At 43.7% G+C, this 26,599-nt stretch overlaps 1 protein-coding gene across 10 annotated transcripts in view; it reads right to left on the reverse strand.

The window, feature by feature from the left end:
• SRGAP2 (SLIT-ROBO Rho GTPase activating protein 2) overlaps window positions 1-26,599 on the reverse strand; it is a 232,933-nt gene that overhangs the window by 136,065 nt on the left and 70,269 nt on the right. For all 10 annotated transcript variants that reach the window (XM_045456177.1, XM_045456175.1, XM_045456176.1 and 7 more), the window contains exon 3: window positions 5,235-5,427. In XM_045456177.1, coding sequence (XP_045312133.1) covers window positions 5,235-5,427 — 193 coding nt within the window. The remainder of the gene's footprint in view (window positions 1-5,234; window positions 5,428-26,599) is intronic.

Here is a 26,599-nt window from a genome sequence, read left to right on the forward strand (position 1 = left end):
TAAGACTGAAAGGTAATTTACAGCAAGTCCATGTTAAAAAAAAAAAAAAACCCAACAAAAAACCAGCCAAGGCATTATCAATTAGAGTCCCGCTGAGCAATATTAACACAGATTCCACTTAAAAGAGACAATCAAAGGCTCAGCAACAAATAGGAATACATTTATACTCTTCAAAGAGCCAAAGAAAATGCAAGAACATCTTCCCTAGGAAGACTTCCTACCCTCACATAGTATTTTATCTCTGCTCTTAATCAAACCAGGCGGATAGAATTTCAGACATGAAGAGGGTTCACCCACAATTCAAACGGATGGAGGAAGCCATGTTCCCTATCTTAAACAAAGCAGAATACGGTCGAATCAAATAAACACTATGTAGTTCTATCTGCAGCATCTCTCACTCTTTCTGTGGGGGAGGGGGAAGAGAAGGAGCGTGATGGGACCACAGGGTCAGACTCTGCAATGGAGTCAGAGCTGTGTGGGCTTTAATGAGGGTGTTTGCACAGAGCACAGTGTGGGAGAGGACAAAAGGTGAGCAGGAGCAAAGCAGAATAGGAAGCAAAGCCAAAGAGTGACAGGCTAATGGCTTCCAGGGTAAGAAGTTGTCCTAAAGAAAAAGAAAAAAAGCAGTCCAGCAACGTTTGTCCCTAAATGTAGTCACTTAAAACTGTAACTGAATAACCAATCAAACTGAGCATGAGAGGCTGAGATCCAGCCAGGCTGAGACACTGGTCTGGAAAAGGGCGCAGCGGGTCCATATAGACGGACTCTGGCCTTGGCCACCCTACCCCAGCCCGACTTGAATAGTTTCCAGGTCCCTAAGACGCGTCTGTCCAGAGCTGCCGCTGGCAGCTGTTCTCCTGGCAGCACAGAGAGACAAATCCATGGCATTGCTGGGCCAACAGCTGCTACAGCTCCGGGGGAGGTGACGAGTGCCCGCTGAGACGCTCTGGGCAGAGAATGAACTATTCTAGGGATCAGCCCTAGAGTCAGCAAAATCGAGGCTACACTGCACCAGCTGAATGAAAATACAGTACAATTACCACTCCAGAGACCCAGGACACCCACAGCCCTTCTTCTGTCCTAGTTTCTCTGAGTTTTGATCGCTTCTTGCCCTCACATTTCTATTTCCGAGGGCACGACTTCAGGTTAGGCCCATGTTAACCTTAGGCTCACGGCCATAACTCCTCAACAGGCCTCCTGCTACCCTGTCTCTCCCCTCCGATTGATCTTATGCAGTGTTGCCATAGTTACCTTCCCAAAGCACAGCCATAATCATGTTCCTTGCTCAAAAACTATCAATGGCTCCCCATGCTTACAGAATAAACCCTATCACCTGGTGTTCCCAGACCACTGCGATCAAGCCCCTACCAATTTTTCCAAGCTTATTTCACGATTGCATTTGTTATTTCTGCTCTTCAGCAAAATGGATGAGTTACCCACCGGCCTCAGTTGTCCAGCTCTGTGCCTTTACCATCTCTCTGCCTGAAATGCCTCCTCCCCCATCTTTCTATCCTCTTTCTACAACTTCTACACTGTCTCAGTTGAATTCAAGCCATTGGACCGGCACCTAGCACTCACACTTGTATTTTCCCATTTCCCATCCACGAACTTCACCTCCATGAAGCCCCGCCCAGTCCCCAACCTGAAGAAATGTCTCTTCCCTCTGCACTTGTGGCACTTTGTATGGTGGGTGGACATGATCTTTTACACACCCACCCCGTTACACATCATAAACGAACACGGCAAGGCTGCCAATAGTCCCGCGCTGTTTCCTCTTCTCCTACAGGAACAGAAACTCTACCTCCTGCTCTCCCCACTCAAGAACCGAGAGCCCTCATTACCATGCTGTCGCGTCGAACCTGAACTCCTCTGCCTGTCTATCACGGAGCTGTTATTTGGTGTCTACTCCACTTACCTAAACTTGTTTTCCACTGCTTTTGTAAATATCTATGTTCTCATATTATTTCGCTCCGACCTCTACTGAAGCCCTTTGCTCACGACATTGCCACGTGTCTCTCTTCTCGGTTAGCCAGGAATCCAGAGTTCACCTGAGTCTCCACCGGAATGAGCGCAGAGGGCAGCACCCGGTAGGTACTTAAAAGGGGTTTGGTGGGTAAATAGCTTGCTACTCAGGAGATAAGACAGGAAGTTATTAAAGTAAACTAGCCATACAGTGACAGCAAAAGGACTGAAGTCCCCCTTACAAGTTCTTCTAGCGCCTTGTACTTCTGTTCCTCAACACTTAACCTCAACTGATCTAACTGTGCGGTTTGTTCAATGCCCGTTTCCTCATCCTGTTGTAAGTGCCGCATGCAAGAGACAGCGCTAGCTCACCACTATGTCCCAAGGCCTAGTGTCTGGACTGAAGGAGTTCAAGGAATGTGTGATGGACATTTGTTGAATGAATGGGAAAGGAACTTCCTTTTAATGAAGCTGGGTCCCTCACTGGTCCCTGTACCCCCTCACCAGCAAACGCTCCTGCTTCCTCTCACCTGCATGTGCTGTGGTTCTCTCCTACACAAATCTACCTTTAAAGCCTAGCCTAAGTCCCACTTGCTTCATGGAAACTCTCCTGACTATTCCATTACCTTTATGTATCTCTCTGATGATTTATCTCTGACCTCTCATCACGTCTCTATTCTACACACAACCAATGATTTCTATGATTTCTTAATGAGATCATTATTGCTTTACTCTCTAGTTGCTTCTTGTATTAAAAATCTTTCCTCCCCAGCCAGATATGGCCCCCTATGGAGACACACAATAAACTTCCCTTGTATCTTCCAATGCCTGTACAATACAGAGTACACAGATGGCTCTTAATAAATACCCACTAGTTGTTTGGGGGCAAATGAAGCCAGGTACCAGGCTCTATGAGAAGGGAATTCAATTCTTCCAGCTTTGGAGAAAACACCCTATTCCTTGCATGTGATCTTAATCAGAGCAATTCAGCTGACTTACAGATGAACACATCTGTACCTTAATTTGTAGCAAATATGTCCTTGAGCTGAAAATATGATATAGTCCTAAAAATCAAATGCGATTTTAAGGAGTAGCTTACCAACAGAATAAATCCAACTTTGAGTCCCCTCTTTCTAAAGCAAATGATTTCTCTCCCAAATCTTCGTTCATCATATACTAAAATAACATTTTATTCCCTTAGGATTGCTTATGTAAAAAGAACAGAACTTGGGAAAGCTAAGGAGCTCTGAGGACAAAACATGTGGAGGAAATTCGCATGCTGGCTTATTTTGAGAGTGTCACGTGTTGTCCTCAAACTTAGCCTCTCCATATTCATTGCCCAGAGCTGGTTTGTTAAGGGTAATTTGTGTCCCAAATTATTAGGGTGATATGATAAACAAAAATAGAAAATGGAGGAAAATGAGACACACTTGGCATTCATTTATCACTTCATTCATTCATTTACTCATCCAATAATGTTTAGTAAGCATTTATTATATACCACATATTACACTAGGCACTATGGGAGACTGGAAAACGAATCAGAAAAGCTTATATAGTCCACTAAGAGAAGATAATATCAGGCAGACAGTGCTGACTGCCCTAATAAAAGAACAAATAAAATGCTGTAAGAATTCAGAAAAGGGAGAACATTCTTCTGGGAGAATCGAGAAAGCTTCTTGGAACATGATTCTTAAAACAGGTATGTCCCTGACATGCATAGATGTGAATAATGGGTACCTAAGTTCAAATAACAGGATGGGCAAAGGTCCACTGGAGTTAATGCTTTGTTTGGCTATGGTATAGTAGGGGAAAAAAACAGCAGGTAGTAAGGTTGGAAAGCTAGTCCAGGTCAGATGTACAAGGGCTCAAAGAACAAGCCAGAGAGTGTATACCCTTGTAAACAGAGCAGCACTTCTCAAACTTCAATGTGCACACAAATCACCTGAGTATCCTGTCGCCGTAGATCTGGGAGCAGGACCTGAGATTCTGCATTCCCAGCATCCTAGGTGGTGCCGATATTGGGAGACCACACGCTGAGTGTCAAGAACACAGACAGTGGGAAGCCACTGCACAGAGAAACCGCGGGATCCCCAGTGTGTTCCAGGAAAACTAAATCTGATAACAGTGGGTCAGGCAGACTGGAACGGGGAGAAGCTGTACACTGTGGTCCTCAACACTAGTTGTTCGTTAGAATCATCTGGGAAGCTTTTACACCATACTGTTACCCAGGCCCTGCTCCCAGAGATTCTGACTTCATTGCTCTGGAAGGGGGCCCAGATTTCAGCATTTTCAAAAAGCTCTCCAGGGAATTCTAATATGAAGCCAGAGTTGAGAACTTCTGCTGCAGATGATACAGTAAGTAAAGCAATCATTCAGACAGCAATAATGATGATCTAAACTACAGCAATGGCAGTGAGAACAGAGTGAATGGGTCACTTGCATAAAATACTATGCAAGGGATAGACCTTTGCAACTGTCTGGGCAATGAGTCAGATGTATGCTAGAGCATCATTCATTTCTTCCAGTTAAAGACAGTTTGGCGAAATGGTTAAGAACACAGACTCTGGAGCCAGACTGCCTTGGTTTGAATCCCAGCTCTGCTACTGATGTACTAGGAGTGTGTGAATGCGTGTGTGTGTGTGTGTGTGTGTGTGTGTGTGTGTGTGTGTGAGAGAGAGAGAGAGAGAAAGAGAGAGAGAGAGAGAGAGAGACAGAGAGATTCAGAGAGACTCAGAGATTCAGAGAGAGAGAGAGACAGAGACTCTGGAGTCAGACTTCAGACTGCCTTGGTTTGAATCCCAGCTCTGATATTGATTGATATTGATGTACGAGGGGTGTGTGTGTGAGTGAGAGAGCGAGAGAGAGAGAGAGAGAGACCTGGGGCAAGTTCTTTAACTTCCTTATGACTCAGTTTCCTCATCTGTAAGTTGGGGAGACTACAACAACCAACATACAAACTTGCCGTGGAGATTAAATGAGTTAACATACATATAAAAACCCTTAGAACCACATTTAGCATGTAGGAAGAACTATGAAAGTGTCTGCTGTTATTATCAGCACAGTTCATCATCTATTCTGAGCTCTCCAGGATCCTGACCTGCACGAAAGACCAATCTGGAAAAGAAGTCCCAGAGGGCTCTCAGCCCTCAGCCAACCTGAAGTCCCCGGGCCACCGTCGTGAATGCAGGAGGGTGTAGGCGGCACACCCTGCCTCCCTCCCGCCCCAAGCCCCGTCTCAGGTCTCCGCACGAAACAACCAGAGCCCCTACTTGAACTGCTGGTCCTTGGTGCTGCGTGTCTTGGCCAGGAAGCGCTCGGCCAGCTTCTCCAGGTTGCGAGAGTAGTCCATCTCGATCTCCGCCTTCTTCCGGAAGAAGTCCTGGAGGTCCTGCAGCAGCTGTACCCGGAGCTCACACTGCTGGTCCAGGCATTTCATCTGCTCTGTGAGCTGAGTGCGGATCTCTGCAACAGAAACCAGGCCGGCCAGTCAGGTGGAATCCCTCAAAACAGAACTAAACAAAACAAAACCAAATACATACACACTAACATTGACCCCTTCCATTCAGGTGGGAGCTTAATGCCTTTAACTGAAAAAAATAAAATAACAAGCCGAAAGCTTAAAATGGCCATATGATAGGAAGCACCTCCAAAAATTCCACCAACTCTTTTTGGACCCCTGAAGAACCTGGAACCAGGAGTCTGCTGAATCATTTAAGAGAAACTGCTTATTAGACACTTAATATTCAGTTACCATTTATTGAGCAATTTACTGTGTTTCTGGCACAGTGCCAGAATTTGGGTTCTGTCTGGCTGAGAGCCTAATGGTTTATCTCCATCCTATTAGGAAGGTACTGCTTTCATCCCCGTTTTAAAGATGAGAAAACTGACTCTTAAGGAAGTCAAGCTATTAAAGTAATGTAACTGGGATTCAACCAGAGAGACTGACTCTAGAGCCCAAGCTCCTACTTTTCATACTTTCTCCCATCACTTCAAAATGTTTTTCCACAAGTAGCCTGGGTGGCTCAGTCGGTTGAGCATCCAGCTTTGGCTCAGGTCATGATCTCACAGTTCGTGAGTTCAAGTCCTGCGTCAGGCTCTGTGCTGACAACTCAGAGTCTGCAGCCTGCTTCGGATTCTATGTCTCCCTCTCTCTGTCCCTCCCCAGCTCGTGCTCTCTCTCTCTCAAACGTAAATAAATAAACTTAAAAAATAAATACATAAACACAAGTTTTTCCACATCTCCAAGAGGGAGGGTGAGGGTCAGAATATTTTAATGGAGACAGGGTCCTGCCCAAGGTCAACTAGTGGCAATCAAGAATGAAACAAGCACCAGACTTCTAGGCAAGCAACTCTTTCACTGTCAATCAGATTCCATAGTTTCCAATCACAGAATGTCAATCAATCTTCAAGAAGTTCATTTGTTCTCAACGAATATCACTCATACAGCGGTTGCCTCATCCTCAGTGATGCTCAGAGCCCCTGCTGTGTCAAAGTTAGACATGTTTCAGGTGAAGTTCTAGCTTGACAGATTTCTGCCTAGCCGAGAGTCCTCACACAGCGCTAGCAAACACCCTCTCTGGGACCGCAGCAATGGTAGCTCCAGATGCAACCAGATCTGCCTCAAATGCAATACAGTATTTGTTACTGACAAGAGCCCTGGCACCCGCAAGAAGCAGCATGCCAAAAGCAGACTGTTTTTCAGCTCAGAGAAGGCCTGCAGTGCATATCCTGCTGAAGTTATATCCCAATCCCCATTTGAGCCGCAATGGAGCCATTTCTTTTATCCCTTTCCCTGCAAGCCTGCTCAGCTCCAGTGCATTCGCTTGTGGCAATGACTCCAGTCCCAGGAAAAAAGAGCACCTATATTATTATGCCTTTCCTTATGCACGCTCCAAATTCATTTCCATAATAGCAGGGTTATAACAATGCTTTCTGCCTATGCTATGTAATGCATGGGAGCAGGGGTGATGGGGGGATCTAGAGTTTTCACCTGAGCTGTGGATAAACCAGAGGCAAAGCCAGGATCACAGCTCTGATGTTGAAAATTCTGCCCACCACGCTTACGAAACAATGATGGATAGGCAAATGGCACATTTAGCTTTGCCTTGAAGTGGCTAGGGGTCCATAATCTATCCTTATCTTCATTTTTGTCTCTGTTTTTACTCATATCAGAATGTAGCATAAGTCTCTGGTACTTCATGGGTGATCTCGGGTGATCTCTAAGTGCGGTTCTCACCCTCTGCATCCCCATGCCTCCCCTTCGCCAACCGCCAATGCCAATCAAACCTTACAGTAACCTTACCTGAACTGAAACTGAGCACCGGAGGATTGTTTCAAGCAGACAGAAGGCTGAGCAGAAAAGCCGCCTACCTCATCACTCATCAAAGCTCTCTTGTTCTGTGTTTTTGGGGAGTCTGATTACAAGGGTGTTGGGAGGAAGAGCTGCAGAGGGCATATCAGGCATCTAGTTTTTGCCAGGGGTTTCTGGGCCTCTTAAAGGCAACAGCCCTTGTCAAAAACTATTCCTAGAGGCATCTGTACCCCTTCTGCCTATTGACAGGCAGAAGTAGAAGCTGGCAGTAGTAGCCACTGGATGGGCAAACTATGGGTGGAGACCATGTTCACAATGCTCAATGATATTACCTACAACTTGTTCATTAAGGAAGAATCAGGGCATCTTAGGACAAAGAGCCCACCCAGTCAGTCCCAGATTTGCAAGAGGATGTGGATGGGTAATGGGCTGTCAGCCCCCTTTGAGTCCCCTATAATTCACCTAAGACTTCCCCTCAATAATCTCACTAACCAAGAGAGCGGAAAGGAACCCGATAGAATGGATGATGCCCACCCTCCACCAAAACAAGAGGGGACTGGGCAAATTCCCATGATACCTATGAAGTTCCAGAGATAGGCCACCCCAGGGTTGTCCTGTCCAGGAATTAGCACTTTATAGGAGGCCTCTGAAATATGTGCATTAATCTAAGAAGCCCCCAAGCACATCCAACCAACACAGAATTCCACCCTGACTTTCTCAGGTGCCTCTAGTGGGCAGCACAATACAAAGTGCACCCCGCCCTCAGGCATCCCCTCAGGGATCCTGAGAGAAGGGGAGCATGTGTTTACCGAACACCTTTTATGGGGCTTTACATACATCATCTCATTTAATCTCCACAAGTATCCCATTAGGTCTCCCCAATTATCCTGATAACACAGGTGAGAAAAATGAAATAAGACCTGTTAAGTCATTTACCAAAGGGTCATACAATTAGGTGCAAGTGGGGTTGAAGCTAAATTAAGGCTTGTCTAACTTGTCAAAGAGGCTGACTGTGGGTCGGTCAGGGAAACAAAAGAAACAGAACACAAGTCTGGCGTCTCTGAAAGTACTTCTGGGTAAATTACAGTGTCTATGGTTCCCACCCCCGGAACATCCCCTTCTCTACCTTCCAGCTGGGCGGGGGGTGATTCAGAATCAAGTTTGGACTAGACCACTGACTCGGTAACTAGCCCATGTTTCAACTAGTCCACAACTGGGCTGGGTCCCTTCCCTGCTTCCTGGATCTACTCTACGGGACAACTTTGGAGGAAGTGCTTTCCTTGTCCTGGGAGCACACGCTGAGGTCTGCCAATATGCCCAGAGGCCAGAGAAAGTGAGAACGCAATGATATTCCACTCCCGATCCAGGAACAGAAGAATCTCTGCTAACAGATACCACCTGCCACTGTGGTTGGTTTGTGAAACCCTCCACTGAGCATCTCCCCTCTCCTGCAACCTGCCTAGAAGGAGAAGCCTCCCTGGTCTCCATCCTCAGGGCATCCACGCAGACACGGAAGGGAGACTCCAACCACCGCCATCTCTAGTCTTGCAGCTCTAAAACAGAATGGCTGCTCTGTCCAGCGCAAAATGTGCTGCTTCAGACTTTTGCTGCTGCTGCTGCAAAAAGACAAACAATGGTCCCCAAGAAGGCAGCTGTGCCAGCCCCAGCCCTCTGTCCATGCAATAAGGGGCCGAAAACAATAGGCCACTGAAGGCCGGCTCGCCTGGGCCCTGTGCCCAGGCTGGAGGCCCCTCTGCACCCTGGCCTACCAATAAACTACAGGGGCAGAAAGAAGAAAGGGACGATTTATAAAAACACGGAGAAATTCTTCACAATTCCATCGTGTGCTTAGGCGAGTACGCACGTGCATGCGGGTGCACACTCAAAGACACACACTCACACCACCCACACTGTGCTTGGCCATACCAACTCGAGAAGGCTTTAGAAATCCAGTCTACAGTTGGATGAGCATTCCTGGGAACTGGGGATGAGGGCGTCCTTGTCGGTTCTGCCGCCAGCACTACACAGGAAGAAATCAAGCTCTCATTTTCTAGAAGCAGCTGTATCTCAGGGTGCGAATGGATTCCATGGCCATCCACAAAGCCAAAGTACAAAGGTCACCATGAGCTTTGACTGATAATGCCAAAATGACCTCCCCTGGGCACCTAACACAGTCTTTTATTCATCAAATCTTTACTGAGCTCCTACTGTGTGTCAGACCCTGAGCTCGGTGATGGTGGGTGATGGTACCAAAGAACAGAACAGGCCCACGAGCTGCCCTAATGAGACATGGCTTGACAAAGAGGAGACAGGAAAAGAAGGCAAAGCCAGTCTTACTGCTTTTGCCTTGGATATTCTTTATTATAACATAGCCATGGGGATAAGTCCCAACCCAAAGACCAAAGACTGAAAAAGACAGTCAGACGAAAGGAGTCAAACAACAAGCTGAAGAAAACGTCACGTCCTCTCTTTTTTCTATTACAATTTTTTTTTTTAATGACACTTCTGTAGCTTCCCTTGCAAAAAGAACCAAAGCCTTAGAACTAGTTTCCTGAAAACCAGAATTGACCTTTGGTTGATATCTCATTCGAAGATCCAAGTCAAAATTTAACCCCACTGTTCTGGAATTAGATAGTGGTGACGGTTGCACAACTTGGTGTATGTACTTAAAAAAAGCACTGAATTTGTATACCTTTAAAAAGGGTGAATTTTATGGTATATCAATTACATCTCATTTAAAAAATTTAACTCCACCAAATAGCATGTGTTTTGAGCACCATCCTGCCAGCAAAGGGGAAAATGGCCCCAACGGACAGGCACCAGAAAGAGGAAGGAACCCTTGGTCTCCATTTCTCCATTTGCATGTGCTGGGTCTCAGTTCTGCACTGAATATTCTTAAAGCAAATCCTGGAAACTGCCCCTCTGGATTGCAAGCTTGGCCATGACACTGAACTCTACTGGCAGATCACCGTTCCATCCTTTCTGGAGGGTGTCAAATCAAAACCAAGCAAGGAATGTTTTTATGCATGAGTTCAGATATGGGATCAGCAGACACATCCAACAAAGCTTCCCTTGGAAAGTGCTGACTCCTTGTCCATGCTTGGCCACAGCTGAGATCCTAACTATACCTGTCCTGGGAGTGAAAAGGAAGCTCATTTCCATTTTAGATAGAGGATCAAGGGTCACAAGAAGGATAAAATTAGAAGAAAAACTAGCCCTAATTAATAGGATACCAATCATTTAACAAAAACAGTCAGGGCCCTCCCACACTTACAATCGTGTAGACTCTAAATTATATAACATCTGCCAACACAGGCGATGCAGTCCTCTGAAAAATGTCCTCACTTCAGAGAACACCCAGGGAATTCACCAGTCAGCAGGGTTTAGGGGAATTTTGTTCAGTCTGCTGCTTTCGATCCAGAGATATTAGTCCCTTTCTTCCCCTCTTTCAAAATTCATCTCTTTCTTCAGGAGTCTTCTCCGATTAAGTCACACAAAACCCCCTCCTTATGAGTACCACATTTCTGAGGAGAAAATGAGGATAGGAGGGCAGGCTGAGAGAAACGTGTAATCTTTCAGGAGAGTAACACAGGTCCTCCCCTTCTCCTTGATGGGCTGGCACCTAAGGGACAGGAGCTATGACTCCCACAGGTTCTGTTCAGAACACAGAGCATGAGATCAGCCCATGTTCCCCACTGGGAGCTCAGACTGACTGCCAGTCTTTTTCCACAAAATCTGCCTCACCTGCTTTTAGTCCTTTCACAAACACATGATGTCACCTCAGCCACCTCAGGAATATTAATTCCTAGTACCTTTCCAGCCTGTGTTATATAAGAAGACAATTGAGGCTTTCATTGGGCTCTACCCTCCATATCTCTTACCAAGACCTCTTATCGCAAGGGTAATCAGCCCCTATCAAAACTGTTCCCAAGGAAACAAAATGCTGAGATGCCGTGCCAAGTCCTGCTCTTCACCCTACTGGTTTGCTTTTCTACAAACTCAGTAACGGGAGGGCCCTTAAAAATCCTTGGTGGGCAGATGATGGAATCAAAGACCAGAGAAGGGAAAGGAATTGCCGGAGATCACGTAGCTATTTTAGCTGCAGATATAGGCCTGAAGCCATGTCCTTTCTTACTTACTCTTATCATAAAAATGTATTTGTGCACCTTCCAGGTCCTCCGAGAATAGACAGAAGTTCTTCCTCAAAATTAGCCTGGTCGTAGAGAAGAAACAAGTGAAACACCTGTAGCAAACAAGGTGAACTACGAGGTATGCACATAGTGATATGAGAGCAGAGAAAAAAGAGACCTATATCAGCTCCAGTCTACCTGCTCTACCGTTTCTTTCAATGATCACCACTATCACTTATATAGGAGTAGTCGCTGTTGCAAGAAAAGACAAGCAAGCTATTTTCGGTGAAGCAGAAAACAGCAAGTATTCTTCCTCAAAGAGTGACTGGTAGACTTTTTCATCATTACTTTACCCTATTAAATACAACAAAGAACTAGACATGAGTTAATCCAAGCAACGAACCGACAATAACTTAAGCTTCCAGAATACGTGGATGTGACAGATATTGTTTCTCCTTCCCTGCATCTATATAATCTCCCTGACCCTCAGTCCGTGTGCTTTTGGTAAAGCTGATTCCACCTCTGCCCTCTCCAAAGATGGTGGACGTTACTTGCAGGCCTCGTTTGGGAGCTTTAAGACCTGAAGACAATGAGAATCTGAGACTGCTGGTGCCATCTTGTCACCATGACTGGAAAGCATCTTTGAGAATGGAGCTGACCCAGAGAAAACAGAACTGAGAAATGGGAAAAGGAAACTCAAGCCCCTGAATCAAGTCATGGCCAGATGCCAGCCCTATCCCTGGCCCTTTTAGTCTCATAAGCCAACTCATTCACTTTTTGCTTAAAATAGTTTGCTTTGGATTTTTGGTTCCTTGGAAACAATGAAGTCCGAATGAATAAAGTGAGGGATTCTGAAGCTCTCAGAAGCATGAAGTTCCCTACACTCAAGAAACTTATAATCTGATTGTGAAGATAGGATTTAAATATACATTTTCAAAAATTATATATTAATATATTACATAAATTATATTATATTACATAAATTATGCTAGATATTTATTTAATAGATATTTCTGCTAGATGTCATACTACATAAATTTTTATGTTGCTGTATATTGTATATTGTATGTTGTATACCTGGAACTAAGAATAAATACTACAAGTATAAGTTCTGAGGACTCAGAAAGTGCAGTGAGGACTAAAATGACTAAAACAAGGTTTCTTGAGGAAGACTAAAATCCTTGAAGAATTTGTCCAGTTCACCAGCATACTCCTGGGACCCAGAACAATATCTGGCAGGCCTTCAAATTTGTGGACGGAAGAAGGGAGAGGAGAGAATGAAGGGGAAGAAGGGAGCAAGTCAAAGTCTGAACTCATATTCTTAGGATGGGTAGAATTTCATCTACCCATGAAATGGAAGGGTGAAGAGACAATATTCCAGAGGAACATATAAGCCAAGAGATGGGAATGTTCGAGCATGACCTCTTTGTAAGGTAGTGAGGAGGATGGCTTAGCTAGAACAAAGGGTACCTTGAGGCCTGGTCAGAGATAAGGGTACACAGCAGTAGCTTCAAAAGCAAACAGAGGAGTTCAGATTTCCAGCAGCCAGAAATGGAGCTAGTGAAAGTGTGTGTCATGATGAAAACAGAGCTGAAGGAAGATCAGAGGAGGTCTGCTGGATGGATTCCTATACCTTCTAAATTAAGAGATGGAGTGAGCATTAATGAGCAATCCAGGCTGAACGGTACAGAAGTCAACATGAGCAGGAGAATTCCATGAGTGGAAAAATCCTTGTCCGTACCTACTCTAACCATTAGAAATAATGCACACTTTAGAGCCAGTGGTCCCAAAGCTAGTGATTCTATACTATCGCTCCCTAGGCAGTGGTGAGCAAAGGGGACAGATGAGAGACCTTTGGATTCAAAGGTAAGACAGTTATCTTGGCAGGAAGAGGAAGGTGGGAGTGAAGTCCTGGTTTCCCTGGCTTTCGTTTTGACTGCAGTTCTCTCTGTTGAACTTTTAAGTTTGCTCATCTTCAAAACTGTCTGCCCCGTGCTGTAGAATATCCCAAAGTTATTAAAGAAAGAACCTCCCCTCCCTTTGTATTACATTCACACTACGGAAAACCAATGCATACAGCCCTGGAGACCAAGAGAAACCAGCCAGTGGGAAGGAAGAGGAGAAAAACGGCCCTAAGAGTTTCCAAAGGACACGCAGTCATCCATTAACTTGCAAGCCCTCCAGTGAAGATATAGAAAGGAACCTCGTAAAGCCAATGGGGCAGGAGGATGTGAAGGGGAATGTCTCAATGAACTTTAATCATGGCGACTGCTCTGGCAAGCCACCTTGGCTCTCTCAAGTGACTCAATGGAAAGTCAAAGACAAAAGGCTTCCAAATGAACAAGCTGCCACATCGAACGCCAAAGTAGTAATTTTAGCTCATAGGCCTTGCCTGAGATGTTTAAGCAACAAAATCCCTGCAGTCTGAAGTCCAGAATTAACTTGTATTAATGTGATGAGATGACTAACAGTTCCTCTGGGAAATGTCACCTGATGGCCCTGATTTATTGCTGAAGGCTAACTAGATGTTGGTTCTCAAGGACCACAGCAATCAACCAAGAAATCCAGCAAATCTTTGCCTCTGTGCAAAGATCTGAGTGATGAATCACTGGACCACAAAAGAAAATATAAGACATTGTCTTACTCTCAAGCAGTTTACAATCCAAAAGGGATTGGAAAATAAGGGAACTAAATGCAAAAGTATTCAACAGGATAAGTCCGTGCATGCTACGTGCAAACTAATGGCTGAGATGCTCAGAGAGGAGGAGATCAGTATAAGCCAGTGTGGACTTGAGCCCATCTTGGGGCCTTGAGCTGAGAAGGATTTATGGAGATATAACGGTGACAGAGGATGGAAAGCAAAGGGAAGGAGGTAGGAATGGGCAGATCCGGTCAGCAGGCTCTGAGTGCCACACTGTAGTCAAAAGGGTATGGGGTGAGATGGGGGTCAGGAGCAGAGAGGGGAGCAAGATGCAGATCAGATACAACCAAGGTTCAAAAAAGCTCTATAAATGTGAACAAAGCAAGGTAAGGAGAGTCTTGCAAAAGGGTAGCACAAGGGAGTCAAAACCCAAGCAATCTCCTACCAATCAAATCCTCAAAAGACCAAACGTTCACGACAGTAATGGACAACGGTAAACTGTATGTTGCTCAAGCCTCCAACACAATCGAACTGAAAACAAACTGGATCAATATTAAAATCCAGACCCTAAATTCCTAGAGAGCTGGCTCTGGAAGGTTTATTTCATTCTGTGCAGGATCCAGCTTGGCACGTAGTATCAGCACATTATTCCAGTTTTAGTTCCACAAGCACGGACTGAGCACCTGTTTGTTGCTGGGAAGAGGCATAAACAAAGATGATTGTGGAGGACCAGGATATTCACTTGGCCTTTGAAGTACCTGTGGAACTTCCTGTTGGAAAAGACAGTTTTATTCTCCAGTCTGGAGCTCCCAGGAGAGGCAAAGTCTGGAAGCAGACATTTGGGAGCCATCAGCAAGTAGACGGAAGTATGAAATTAATTATACAAGTGAACACAGTGGCCCATAGAAATCATGCAGAATGAACGAGAAGTAAGCCTAGGCCTGGCGACACCCCCATTTAGGTGGAAAGCATAGGAAGAGGAGATGGGAAAATAGAGCAAGAGTGAAAGAGATATCTGCAAGTGTCAGTAACTGCAAATCACTTAAATAAGAAAGCAGGGCAGAGTTTGTTCCCTTTGGCAGTTAGGAGTCTATCACTATCAAGAGCCTACAATGCCAGACCCAGTTTATACATCGCCCAAGATGAACACAACTGCCTGGCTGACCGGCTGGAACCACTGGTCCTTCAAGTTGTTAGTGGGCCAGCCTGACAGCGCCTTGCCCTGTACCCATGCAGCGTGCCTCTCAAGTCCCAGGCCAGGGTTTCCTTGTTGCCACTGAGGCATAGGTTCACAGGGACCTCCTCGGCCACCAGCCATGTGACCAAGAAGCACAGGAGAGCCGAAGCTCCATGTAGTCAACCTTCAACCAATAGGAGATGGAGTGGACAAATGGCATCTTCTCCATCCTTTCCCCAGTGAACTGTTCAGAGGTGCAGTAGCTTCTCTGAAGATGTCCCACAAGACAAACCATCAGTCTCTCACGAACCTGTAGCCAGTTTACAAGCAGTCCCTTATATTTGCTCTCCTTCCCTGCCATTTTTCACTTCCCTCTCCTCCTCATTCCGGCTTCCCTGGAATGGCTCTCCCAAATAAAGCGTAAGCTTGTGCCTCCAGCTCTATTTTCTAAGAAATCCAGACTAAGATACTCACCATGTGCCAGGCACTGTTCTAGATGCTGTGTAGACAGTCCCTTCCTTGATGAAATGTATTCCAGTGAAAGTATCTGCTTAGGAGATCCCTGAGAATAGCTAACCAATTATTTTTCAAGAACTCAATATAGATGTGAAGTGATTGGTTGGTTGTAAGAACTGATTTAGTTGACTACAGTTTATTTTCTCTGGAAAGGTAAACTGTCTCCACAAAAGTTACACACAGGCACGTCTTACACATTCAATAGTGAGCACAGAAACCATTTATTCAGTACTTACTATGAGCCAAGCAAGCTCATAGAAAGTCGAGTCACTATTCAAGTGTAAAGGCACATGATCTCATTTAATCCTCAAAACATCCCTATGGGGTAAGCTTGCAGTAAAGCAAAGTGGTTAAGAGTGAGGACTCTGCATTCGGAAAGACCTGAGCTTCAACTCTAGCTCTGCCACAAGCTAATTGTGTGTCCCTGGATAAGATACTTAATCTCTGTAAGTCTGTTTCACTAACTATAAAATGGAGCTTGTAACAGCAGCCACACCAGTGAGTTGTTATGAAGGGTAGAAGAGATAAAGGACTTACTATATGCCTGGTGCCCGGTAAGCCTCCTCCAAAGTCAACCACGATCCCTCCCACTTTACAGACGAAGGACTACTGACTACTGACTTCAGAGGTTAGTTAATTGCCTGAGGTCACCCAGATAGTCACAGATCACGACAGGATTTGAACCTAGATGGGTTTAATTCTATAATCAGCGCTCTTAACCATTCCCCTGCATCTGTGTATAAGGCTGATATATGGACTCGTTTGGTTATCTTTCACATTGGAATCCTACAGTTCTAGGTTGGCAATATTAGTTAATAAAAGGGATCCCTGAATTTCTTCAATTTAACAAATAAAAGTCTTCATTCTCACTATCTTAGCTCTAAATGTTTAAGTATATATGGGGGGGTGGAGTCAGAAAACACCTTTATTTATTCTTAATAAATAAATAAATAAATAAATAAATAAATAAATAAATTGAAAACACTTTATTTATTTCATTTCTTCTTGAAGGCAAGAGCAGAAAGAAGTCCATACCCCCACCTAGAGATGCTTTCACCTGGAGAAGCAGCAGGGCAAAATCTGCTTGGAAACCCATCTGGCTGGGCTCAAAACGCCAGTTCCACCACTTACTAGCTGTGTGTTCTGGGCAACTTACTCAACCGCTCTGTGCCTCAATGTCGTCTTGTGTAAAAGTTCCATGATAATAGTACCCTCTTAGAGATTTTATAAGTTAATATTTGTAAACTAATTTGAACAGTTCCAAGGACATCGTACTATGTGTGTTTTTTTTTCAACACCTAAATCAAATCTGTCTCATGGGCTCTTTGATCCTAGAACTTTCTGGACAAGAAAGTATAAAAATAGGAGTTGAATTAGTGGCTTCCAAACTTTCACAAGCCAATCCCCCCCCCCACCTCCACACACACACATACACAAAACAGAAGTTTCCTGAAACAATACATATCCTTACTACATGTCACAAACTCACATTTTCTGTGTCTTTTTAAATGCTGGTTGCAGCCCACTAATTTTATTTCATGACCTACTGATTTCTTGACCTACAGATTTAAAAAGCTCGGCAATAAACCACATGACCACCGAAAACAGAACTAGAACACAGAGTCTTCAAACCTCTCAGCTCCTTCTTCATGGTTATTATTAAGTCAGAAAGGGCATAAGTTTCACTTCTTGCTGGAAAAAAAAAAAAACTGGACATTCTGGGTCCTCCTCCCATTCCCTCCACAGTTCACGTGGACACTCGAAATCCGAGAATGCCAAGGAGACAGTGGGCACTTCCTGTCTATGCAGCTTCTGTGACCGCCCAACCCAACATATCACCATTCACACCAGAGAGAGTTCCCCGCTCGTCCCCTTGGTTTCGCCTTCCTGATTTTGACGCCCAGCAACTACAGTCACCCACTGGATCTTTGGAGCAAAAAAACTGCTGATCTAACACAATGAAGCAATGTCATTATATATATAATAAATGGATTAAAAACAGAATAGATGAACTTTATTAGTGGTTAAGTTAAAAAAAAAAGTTCTTATCTCTCAAAGATAAGTACTAAAATATTCAAGGTGAATAAGTTTTGGTATTTGCTTCAGAGTGAGGAGGGAGGTGCAGGGGGCTGCAGGATACAGATAAAACAAGATCGGCCGTGGGCTGAGGATTATCGAAGCAAGGCGATGGATACATGCGGGTTGATAACACTATTCTCCCTACTTTTCTAGAAGTTTGAAATTTTTCAAAATTAAAGGTTTTTAAAAATCTAATTAATGGCATGTTAAAAAAAAAAAAAAGGCTTAAGATCCTCATGGTAAACACAAAAGAAGACACACAGGACAGAAAAAAAAAAAAAAAACCCAAAAAAATATAATACAGATCAATTTCCTTAAAATGAAAGAACTAAATCTGCAGGTAGAAAAAGCATACCATATGCCAGGAAATGTACATGAAACGATCAATATCAAGACATATGACGTCTAAAATCTTGAACTTCAACTATAAAGAAAGAATCATTTAAGAATCATTTAAGTAGTGGAGAAACAGCAACGCTTCTTAAAAAATAGGGGTCAGATTTCTCCATAGCAACAACGATTGAGGCCTGAAGATGATGGAGCCATGTTCTAAAAAAAAATTCTGAGGCAGAATAACTGTGATCCAGGAATATTACAGCAAGCTGAGTCACCGTTCAAGTGTGAAAAAGACACCAACATTGGCAGACTCAGAAGACCTCAGCCTATATACACCCATGAACCCCTCCTGAGAAGCAGAAATCCTGTATCCAGCAGATAAATCAAAACAAAACCACAGGAACACAGACGCCGTGGTAAAAGAACACGCAGTAGACACAATACCAAGAACAAACACATGAGAGCGTGCAGGGCAGCATGTAAATGTTAGAAACCCTGCCACACAAACAAACAAAAATCCAGACAAGCTACAAAAATTGGGAGATGGGGAAGAGAGGTACAAGAAGGTGTAAGAACATGAATCACTTAATCCTGCCAGGCAAGGAATCAGCCAATTTGTCTCGAAGTGAAGATTTAGCTAAAAATGTAGTTTAAAATATTAATAATGAATTCAGCCCCCTCAAGATTTTTCTAATCATTTTCTTAGCCTTTGAGAGAGCTGGTAATAAGAGCTATGATCTTTCATGGCAAAGAAACGTTTACAAGACGGTCAGCGGTTCCTTTGCCTTCACATCTGAGTTGTTGTTTTTTTTTTCCTGCTGCTAAATTCAAGCAAAATTAAACTCAATTGTTTTTATTTTTTATTTTTTTAAAAAAAATTTTTTTAACGTTTTATTTATTTTTGAGACAGGGAGAGACAGAGCATGAACGGGAGAGGGTCAGAGAGAGAGGGAGACACAGAATTGGAAGCAGGCTCCAGGCTCTGAGCCATCAGCCCAGAGCCCGACGCGGGGCTCGAACTCACGGACCGCGAGATCGTGACCTGGCTGAAGTCGGACGCTTAACCGACTGCGCCACCCAGGTGCCCCTGTTTTTATTTTTTAAAGTACATATGGCATAATGCCATTCTTATAAAATTACTTCTTGCTCACTAAAATCATACACTTATGTTTTATATCATCATTTCTGCTCTAACAGATCATTCCCATAAGGAAACAAGCATTTTATATTTTCCCCCATCTTATTACACACACACACACACACACACACACATATTTCCCTTGAGCTCCCCCTTCCTCTGGAGCTACTTTTTCCATCTTGCCTTCTCCTTACAAGGAAACTCAAAATGGCTGTCCACACTCCCTCCCTCCACTTTCTCTCTTCCTTTCTCTCTTTAGCTCACTAGTCAGAGCTTTTTTCACTCAGTGATGGCAGGAATGTCCTCCACAGTGCCAAACATGGCCGATTCTCAGCACATGGCTTACTCCACGCCACCAGAGGGGATCACTGCCCAGCCCCAGGATACCATCCTCCCTGATATGCCCATATGCCCCTGGATACACATTCTCAACTTCTTTAGCAGACCTTCCTCCTCTCTCCTAACCTCTAATTGCTAATACTCCTCGGGTCAGTTCTAGCACCTCTTTCCATCTCTAGTTGCTTCTCAGTTCTGTGCCTGGTGATTCCCAGATTTGAATTTCCAGTCTAGACAGCTCCCTGAACTGGTGCCTACTATAAATGACTTAACGTTTCCTCTTGGATGGCTAATAGGTACTTAGAACTTAACAAGCCCAAACCTGAGTTCTTGATACTCACCCTGATTTCCACGTTCCCTATCTCTGTTAAAGCACCTCTACTCATCCATCAGGCCAAAACCCTTAGGAGCTATTACTGATGCTTTTCTCTCTCTCAAACTCCTAATCCAATTCATGAACAAATCCTTAATTAGCTATATCTTCAAAATGTGCCCAGCATCCAACCACTTCCTATCCCCTCCACCATTCCTAACTTAGTCCAAATCAGCACCATTTTGTTCTGACTACTGTGGAAGCTTCCTAAGGATCCTGCTGCTACCACCTTCACTCCCCTGTAGTCTATCCCCTGCTCATCACCCTCCAACAGCTTCCCATTGGAGAAAAAAGCTGAAGGCTTTCTAAAGCCCTAATCTAGTCCATGACTGTCTCCCCAGTCTCTCTTACTCACTGGTCTCCAGCCACACTGGCCTCTCTGTACACTCCCACCTCAGACCTTTGCATATGCTTTCCCTTGGTTTGGGGCATGCTTCCCCAACATTCACATGGTTAGCTCCCTTACTTCACTCAGCTCTCTGCAGATGTCACCTTCTCAGAGAAGTCTTTGTGTCCATTCCGCCTAAAAGATCCTCTCTATGTCCTTACTCCATTTTATTTTTCTTCATGGCATTTATAAATCTATTTAGGTATTTATTTATCATCTTATCCTTCCACCAGAACATAAGCCCCAATATAGCAAGGGCTTTGCTTTATTCATTGCTGATCCCTGCTGCCTAACACATAGTCAGCACTCATTCAAGGAACACTCATTGAATGAATGAATGAATAAATGAATGAATGAGTGAAGAATGCTTTTGGTGTAACGGGCGTTACCAACGATTCATTGCTAACCTCTTTGTACTTCTCAGTTTTGCTTGGATTTTTTATAATGAGCATTCCCATTTTATGAGGACGCAATAGCTATTCCTTTAAAAATTCAAACAGAAAATCAACCAAAAATCAAAGGAGGGATGCATTATCTAATCAGCTCTACCATATTTTGACAAGTGTTTTTGCCCCATTATTTATGATAGCCACAAAAGAGTTCACAATGTAATGCCCACAGGGCATTTTTCATAATTAATGAAACCTTTTTAGGAGGAACCTTTACTGGAACAAAAGTTTTAATTGCCCAGGGCTGACCAAAGAGTGTGAAGCCAAGGCTCCCCAGTGAGAATGTAAATTGGCAAGGTTTTCCTAAATATCACTCCCCATTGCAATATTTTTTTCAATATTGCTGCCATAATCCAGATGCCAGAGTCTGTTAGCATACTACAAATGAAAAAGTGTGATGGTCTTTGGTAATATTTACACAGAAAATAAGAGTATCACTTTCAAATATGCTCATGCTTTCTGGACACGTAATAACCAGGACTATAGAGTCACAGAGCTCACACAGGCCAGTGAGAAGATTATGAAGGGCCCCTGTGAGCCCTAGTGATACATACACCACCAGGAAACATTCATGGACCTGTCCCTTCAACCAACCCGTGGCAACACCCACCAGTGTCGGTCAGCAAGTGGCATGATCTGCTTCCTCCCCATCCCAGAGGCCCAGGGGAAAGTGGAGGGCACGGGACCACCCCCAGTCACTGATGAGTGAGGCCCAACGGCGAATATGAGGGATGAGTGGCACACAAAAACTAGGCCATGGTTTCAGGGTCTCTCCTTTAGATTCCTGTCACCGGTATTACCCGCACCTTCTGTTCTTTTCATGATCCGGAAGGAAGCAGCAACAGCCTGTTCACTCTGGAAATGTGGTCGAGTAGCCTGGCATCCACAGGCCTTACTGTAGAGGTTATCCATCCCTGGGTAGAACTCAAAACCTGGTCTCCTGACACTTCCACCTATGTTTTCTAAGGCTGTTGACCAAGCAGCAGACCGTGAGTCCCCAGCAGCTGATACACGTCTTCTAAAGCCTTCTCACAGCCAACAGCGGTCATGGCAGCTGCCTCGTTGTCTTTTTAAAAAATCAACAATAGAAATGTTTTCCCAATCTTCCTTTTAAAATGGGGCAGTTTAGAGCCTCTGAATATCACATGAGTGTGCACAATGGTTAGCAGTGATGAGTCAAACATCACTAACTAGAACAAGGTGGTTTTTTATTGTGGTCACATACACGCAATATAAAATTTACCACTTTAACCAATTTTCAGTGTGCAGTTCTGTGGCACTAAGTAGATTCACACTGCTGTGCAACCATCACCACGACCCATCTCCAGAATGTTTTTCTCTCCCCAACTGAAACTCTGTCCCCATTAAACACTAACTCCCCATTCTCCCTTCCCCACCAGCCCCTGCAACCTCCATTTAGGCCAAGGTGGTTTTGAGCATTCTATACTTTTTCATTGTTTTAGTTCTTTGTCACATGCCATAAAATATATAATCATACTGAACTATGGGTTAAAAACAAGAAGCCTGGGGAGCCTGGGTGGCTCAATAAGCGTCCGACTTCGGCTCAGGTCATGACCTCACGGTTGGTGGGTTCGAGCCCTGTGTCGGGCTCTGTGCTGACAGCTCAGAGCCTGGAGCCTGCTTCGGATCCTGTGTCTCCCCCTCTCTCTGCCCCTCCCCCGCTCACACTCTGTCTCTCTCTCTCTCTCTCTCAAAAATAAATAAACATTAAAATTAAACAAACAAATAAGAAGCCTAAGAACACTAATGATGAAATGCGGTTGTCAGTTACAAGCATAAAAAAGGGATCAAGTCATTCATTCAGTTCCCTTCAAGACGATCTTCACCAGAGCTTCCCTGTGTTAGCATTCTTCTGATCCAGTCTTATGGATGTTAGCGTTCATCTGATCCAGTCTTACGAGTCCAATGTTAAAGACGTGAGACATAGGGATAGCCCTCTCCAAACTGGCTTTCCAACAGTTAGAAGAAAGGCATTCCACACCAACAATGTGTTATACTGCCTTACAAATATGCAGTTGGAACCATCTGTGGTATCTCACCATTTAGAAAGAAAACTCAAAAATTATATGAAGAAGTCATTTTTTTCAGAGTGTGAAATACAAAACTTCTAAACATTTGGTCAAGAAAATAGGCTTCTCTTATTTTTAAAAACATGTATTCACAGATCATTAAATTTCCAACTACACTTAAATGCATATTTGGTCCCAAACTAAGCACGATATTTTATTTTTAAATTTATTTTTGACAAATCACATTCTTTGTTATGTCATTTATTTAAATAAATTAAATGGTGCACATCACTTGTTAAATGAGGAAAGAAAAAAACTACCTTTTATATAATGGAGGCTATTAAAAATTTAAGTCTATATTAAAATAAGCTGCATAACAGAATTTTAATAATGTTGATATAAAAGAAAATGTTTTACCTAAATTCACTTCTTTATCGTAGTTTATAAAAATGGCAACATTATTTTTTAAGCTCCTGAGGGGCTCACAAAATTATATTACTCTGAAAGGACTTCATAAATTGTAAAACGTTGGGAAATGCCAGTCTTTTTAAGCAGACTCTAGTCATTTTAACTAGCATCCTTTCTCGGGACTCTAGGCTTGCCTTCCCAAGGAAACTAGTCTACCAGAAAAGACAGACTACAGAAGGTAACTGCAGTGTGATGAGCCCATTAAAAGGGGAAAAGACGGGGCACCTGGGTGGCTCAGTCAGTTAAGCATCCGACTTCGGCTCAGGTCATGATCTCACGGTTTGTGAGTTCGAGCCCCGTGTCAGGCTCTGTGCTGACAGCTCAGAGCCTGGAGCCTGCTTCAGATTCTGTCTCCCGCTCTCTCTGCCCCTCCCATGCTCGTGCTCTGTCTCTCTCTGTCCCTCTCCCTATCTCTCAATAATAAATAAACGTTTAAAAAATAAATGTTTAAAAGGGGGAAAGAGGATGCTGTCAGAATGGACATTCTAGGACTCAGTAAGGAGTTCCCAGAAGACCTGAAGGATTGGAGGGAGCCAGAGGAAGAGGGCAGGAAAAGTGTTCCAGCCCAGAGGGAATAGCATCTTCAAAGGCCTAGAGGCAAGAGAAGAAAGCCACATACATGCAAAGAATCGAAATAATCTAAGAAATTCAGAGTAGCTGGAACAGAGAGTTTAAGTGGGAGAATGAAAGAATACAAGACTGGTTAAAGAGAGGCAGGGCTCAAGCCTGGAGAGTACTGCAAACAGCCTGAGGAAGAATCGCATTTTTTTCCTAAGAGCAATAGGAATCCATTAATACGAACATGAGGTAGAAATGAGATAAGCAAACTACAGTGTTTTTAATGACATAAGTGTTCTCCTCCAACAGAGAGCCAGAGTAGAGGGGAAATGTGAGACTTTTATTTTCAGAGGGTTCAAGATTTCCAAGACTCTTCTTGTAATGATTCCCTCAAGCTGAATTTTCCAAATAAAGTAAAATGCAAATACCTCCCCAAAACACAAAAAGCCTAGTGCTTCCAAATATTAGCAAAACAAAGCAACAATAACAACAAAAGCAACACAAGTTCTGATCCAACGTGTAGATCAGTGCCATCACTTAAGACATTTAGAGGCGGTGGCAGGATATTTGCATGAGTCAGAAGATTTGGGTCTCTGGGTTTCACTTTCCTCATCCGAGAATCTGTGGTAAGTATTTATCTTCTGCCTACCCACCTCACACCATTTGAAGGCCATGTCTCAAACGATATAAGTGGAAAGGATTTGACCAGCTGCTCTTCCTCAATCCCAGAAAGGCACAAGAAGAAAATGCTTCATAACATACAGTATGTCTACAGTTATAAGGCTGCCCAATTATTTCACACCTCTGGAAAAAAAAACAGTCTGCTGTTCAAATCCATAGATGGGCGTATTCAGAATTTGTCAGCAGGAACAAAATTCACAGGGAAGTCAGCTGACAATAAAAAAAAAAAAAAACCTGAACTTCATAAAACAAAAACTAAACAAAAGACATTAAAACTCAGCTCTCGATTCAGTCTGGTTCCCCAGTCATGGGCCATTTGCAGTTGACAGAAGTAAATTAGTCTGGATTTGGGAGCCCCGGGGTTCTAGACCTTGAACACACTCTGTGACTTGATATTTCACACGTAGAATTAGTCATGATTTTTACATGTCCCAGAAAGTTACTACTGATGTTACAGATCAATGAGAAAGCAAAAGCAAAGTGTTGTGGGTTCCAACAGAGGAAGCACTCAAGTTCCCACTGTTCTGCTTGTCAGTGTTTTTCTAAGGACATCATAGAAAATTGTTTTAATTATTTTATGTGTCTCCAGACTTTCCGGGCAGGGGTTATGTCTAAATGTGTTGGAAAATAATTATTTAAAAATAGCAAAATACGTTTAGAGTAGAAGACACAAAGTAACACGGTAGCCTGCATGGATGAACCTGATTCTCTGAGAAATTTCATTTTCCTTTCCAATAGAGTGACTTCTCCAACTTTCAGATAAGAAACCCCAATTCCAGTTCCCTATTATTAAATGGCACATTTCTCAGAACGAAACTTGAAAGCGTAGTTCCTCTAATTCATAAGCTCTATCCCGGAGCATTTTATACACACTCTCTATTATGACACTCAGCACAATGTACGGTAATTAGCAATTTACATCTGTCTTCCCTGCCAGGCTAGGGGTGCCACAAGTCCAAGACCATGTCTTATTCATTGTTACATCCCAGCACCTAGCACAGAGCTGGCATAAATGCTGAATTGAAATAAATGGAAATGAGTTGTGCTTTCCCTGTCTTCAACAATGAATCTCGGGCAGATTCCAACAAAGCCTCAGAATTAACTACGTGCAGCTCCCGGGTCCACTAGACTCACAATGAAGATTTCTGCCTAACAGCCTCTTTCTCTGCTCTTCCTTCCCCGTCCCTCTCCACCTCCAGAGGGGAGTTCCCACTGGAAATTGCATAATTCTTTGTGCAGAGAGAAACAACAAGCTTAGTTCCTGTTGACCTGAACAGCATAATGTTCCTTCATAGAGGAGTAATGAACCTAATCTCGGTTGCTTTTCTAACTAAACACCGTCATTTGAATTTCTACTTTCATCTCATGGAGACAGAACCTTCTGAGCCACTCACTTCTCATCTGTCCTCAACAGTCACATACTAAGCAAACACAATTTGTGGACAGTCTGAGACCATGTTTCACTTTTTCTGACTATGGCCCATAATGAGCAATACATATTACATAGTGATCCAATATGCACATGCATGGGCACTCACGCACGCATGCACACCCCCCCACACACCCACCCCCCCACACCCACATACACACACCCACTCACACCCACACCCACACACACATCTCTAAGAAATGTTTGATGCAACAATATGTACTGATTCTACATCCAATTCACTCTGATATTTTCTATCTTTCCTTTATCCTATTCTACTTACGTTTTCAAAAAAGCTGGTGACTGGTCGATTAAATTGGGTTTATGACCCACCCAGTAAAGGGGTCACAATTTGCGGTCAGAAAAACACTAGTCTGTGGACAGGGGTCTGGTCAGTGTTTTCAAATCCATCTGGGGACTTCAGACAGTAACGCAGCAGCTCTTAAAAAGACAGCGAACAAGGGTGTTTGGAAGGCTCAGTTGGTTAGGTGTCTGACTTCGTTCGGCTCAGGTCATAATCTCACGGTTCACAAGTTCAAGCCCCGCACAGGGCTCTGTGCTGACGGCTCAGAGCCTGCAACCTGCTTCATATTC

Source organism: Leopardus geoffroyi, chromosome C3 (genome assembly GCF_018350155.1).
Source record: "Leopardus geoffroyi isolate Oge1 chromosome C3, O.geoffroyi_Oge1_pat1.0, whole genome shotgun sequence".
NCBI classification, from domain to species: Eukaryota; Metazoa; Chordata; class Mammalia; order Carnivora; family Felidae; genus Leopardus; species Leopardus geoffroyi.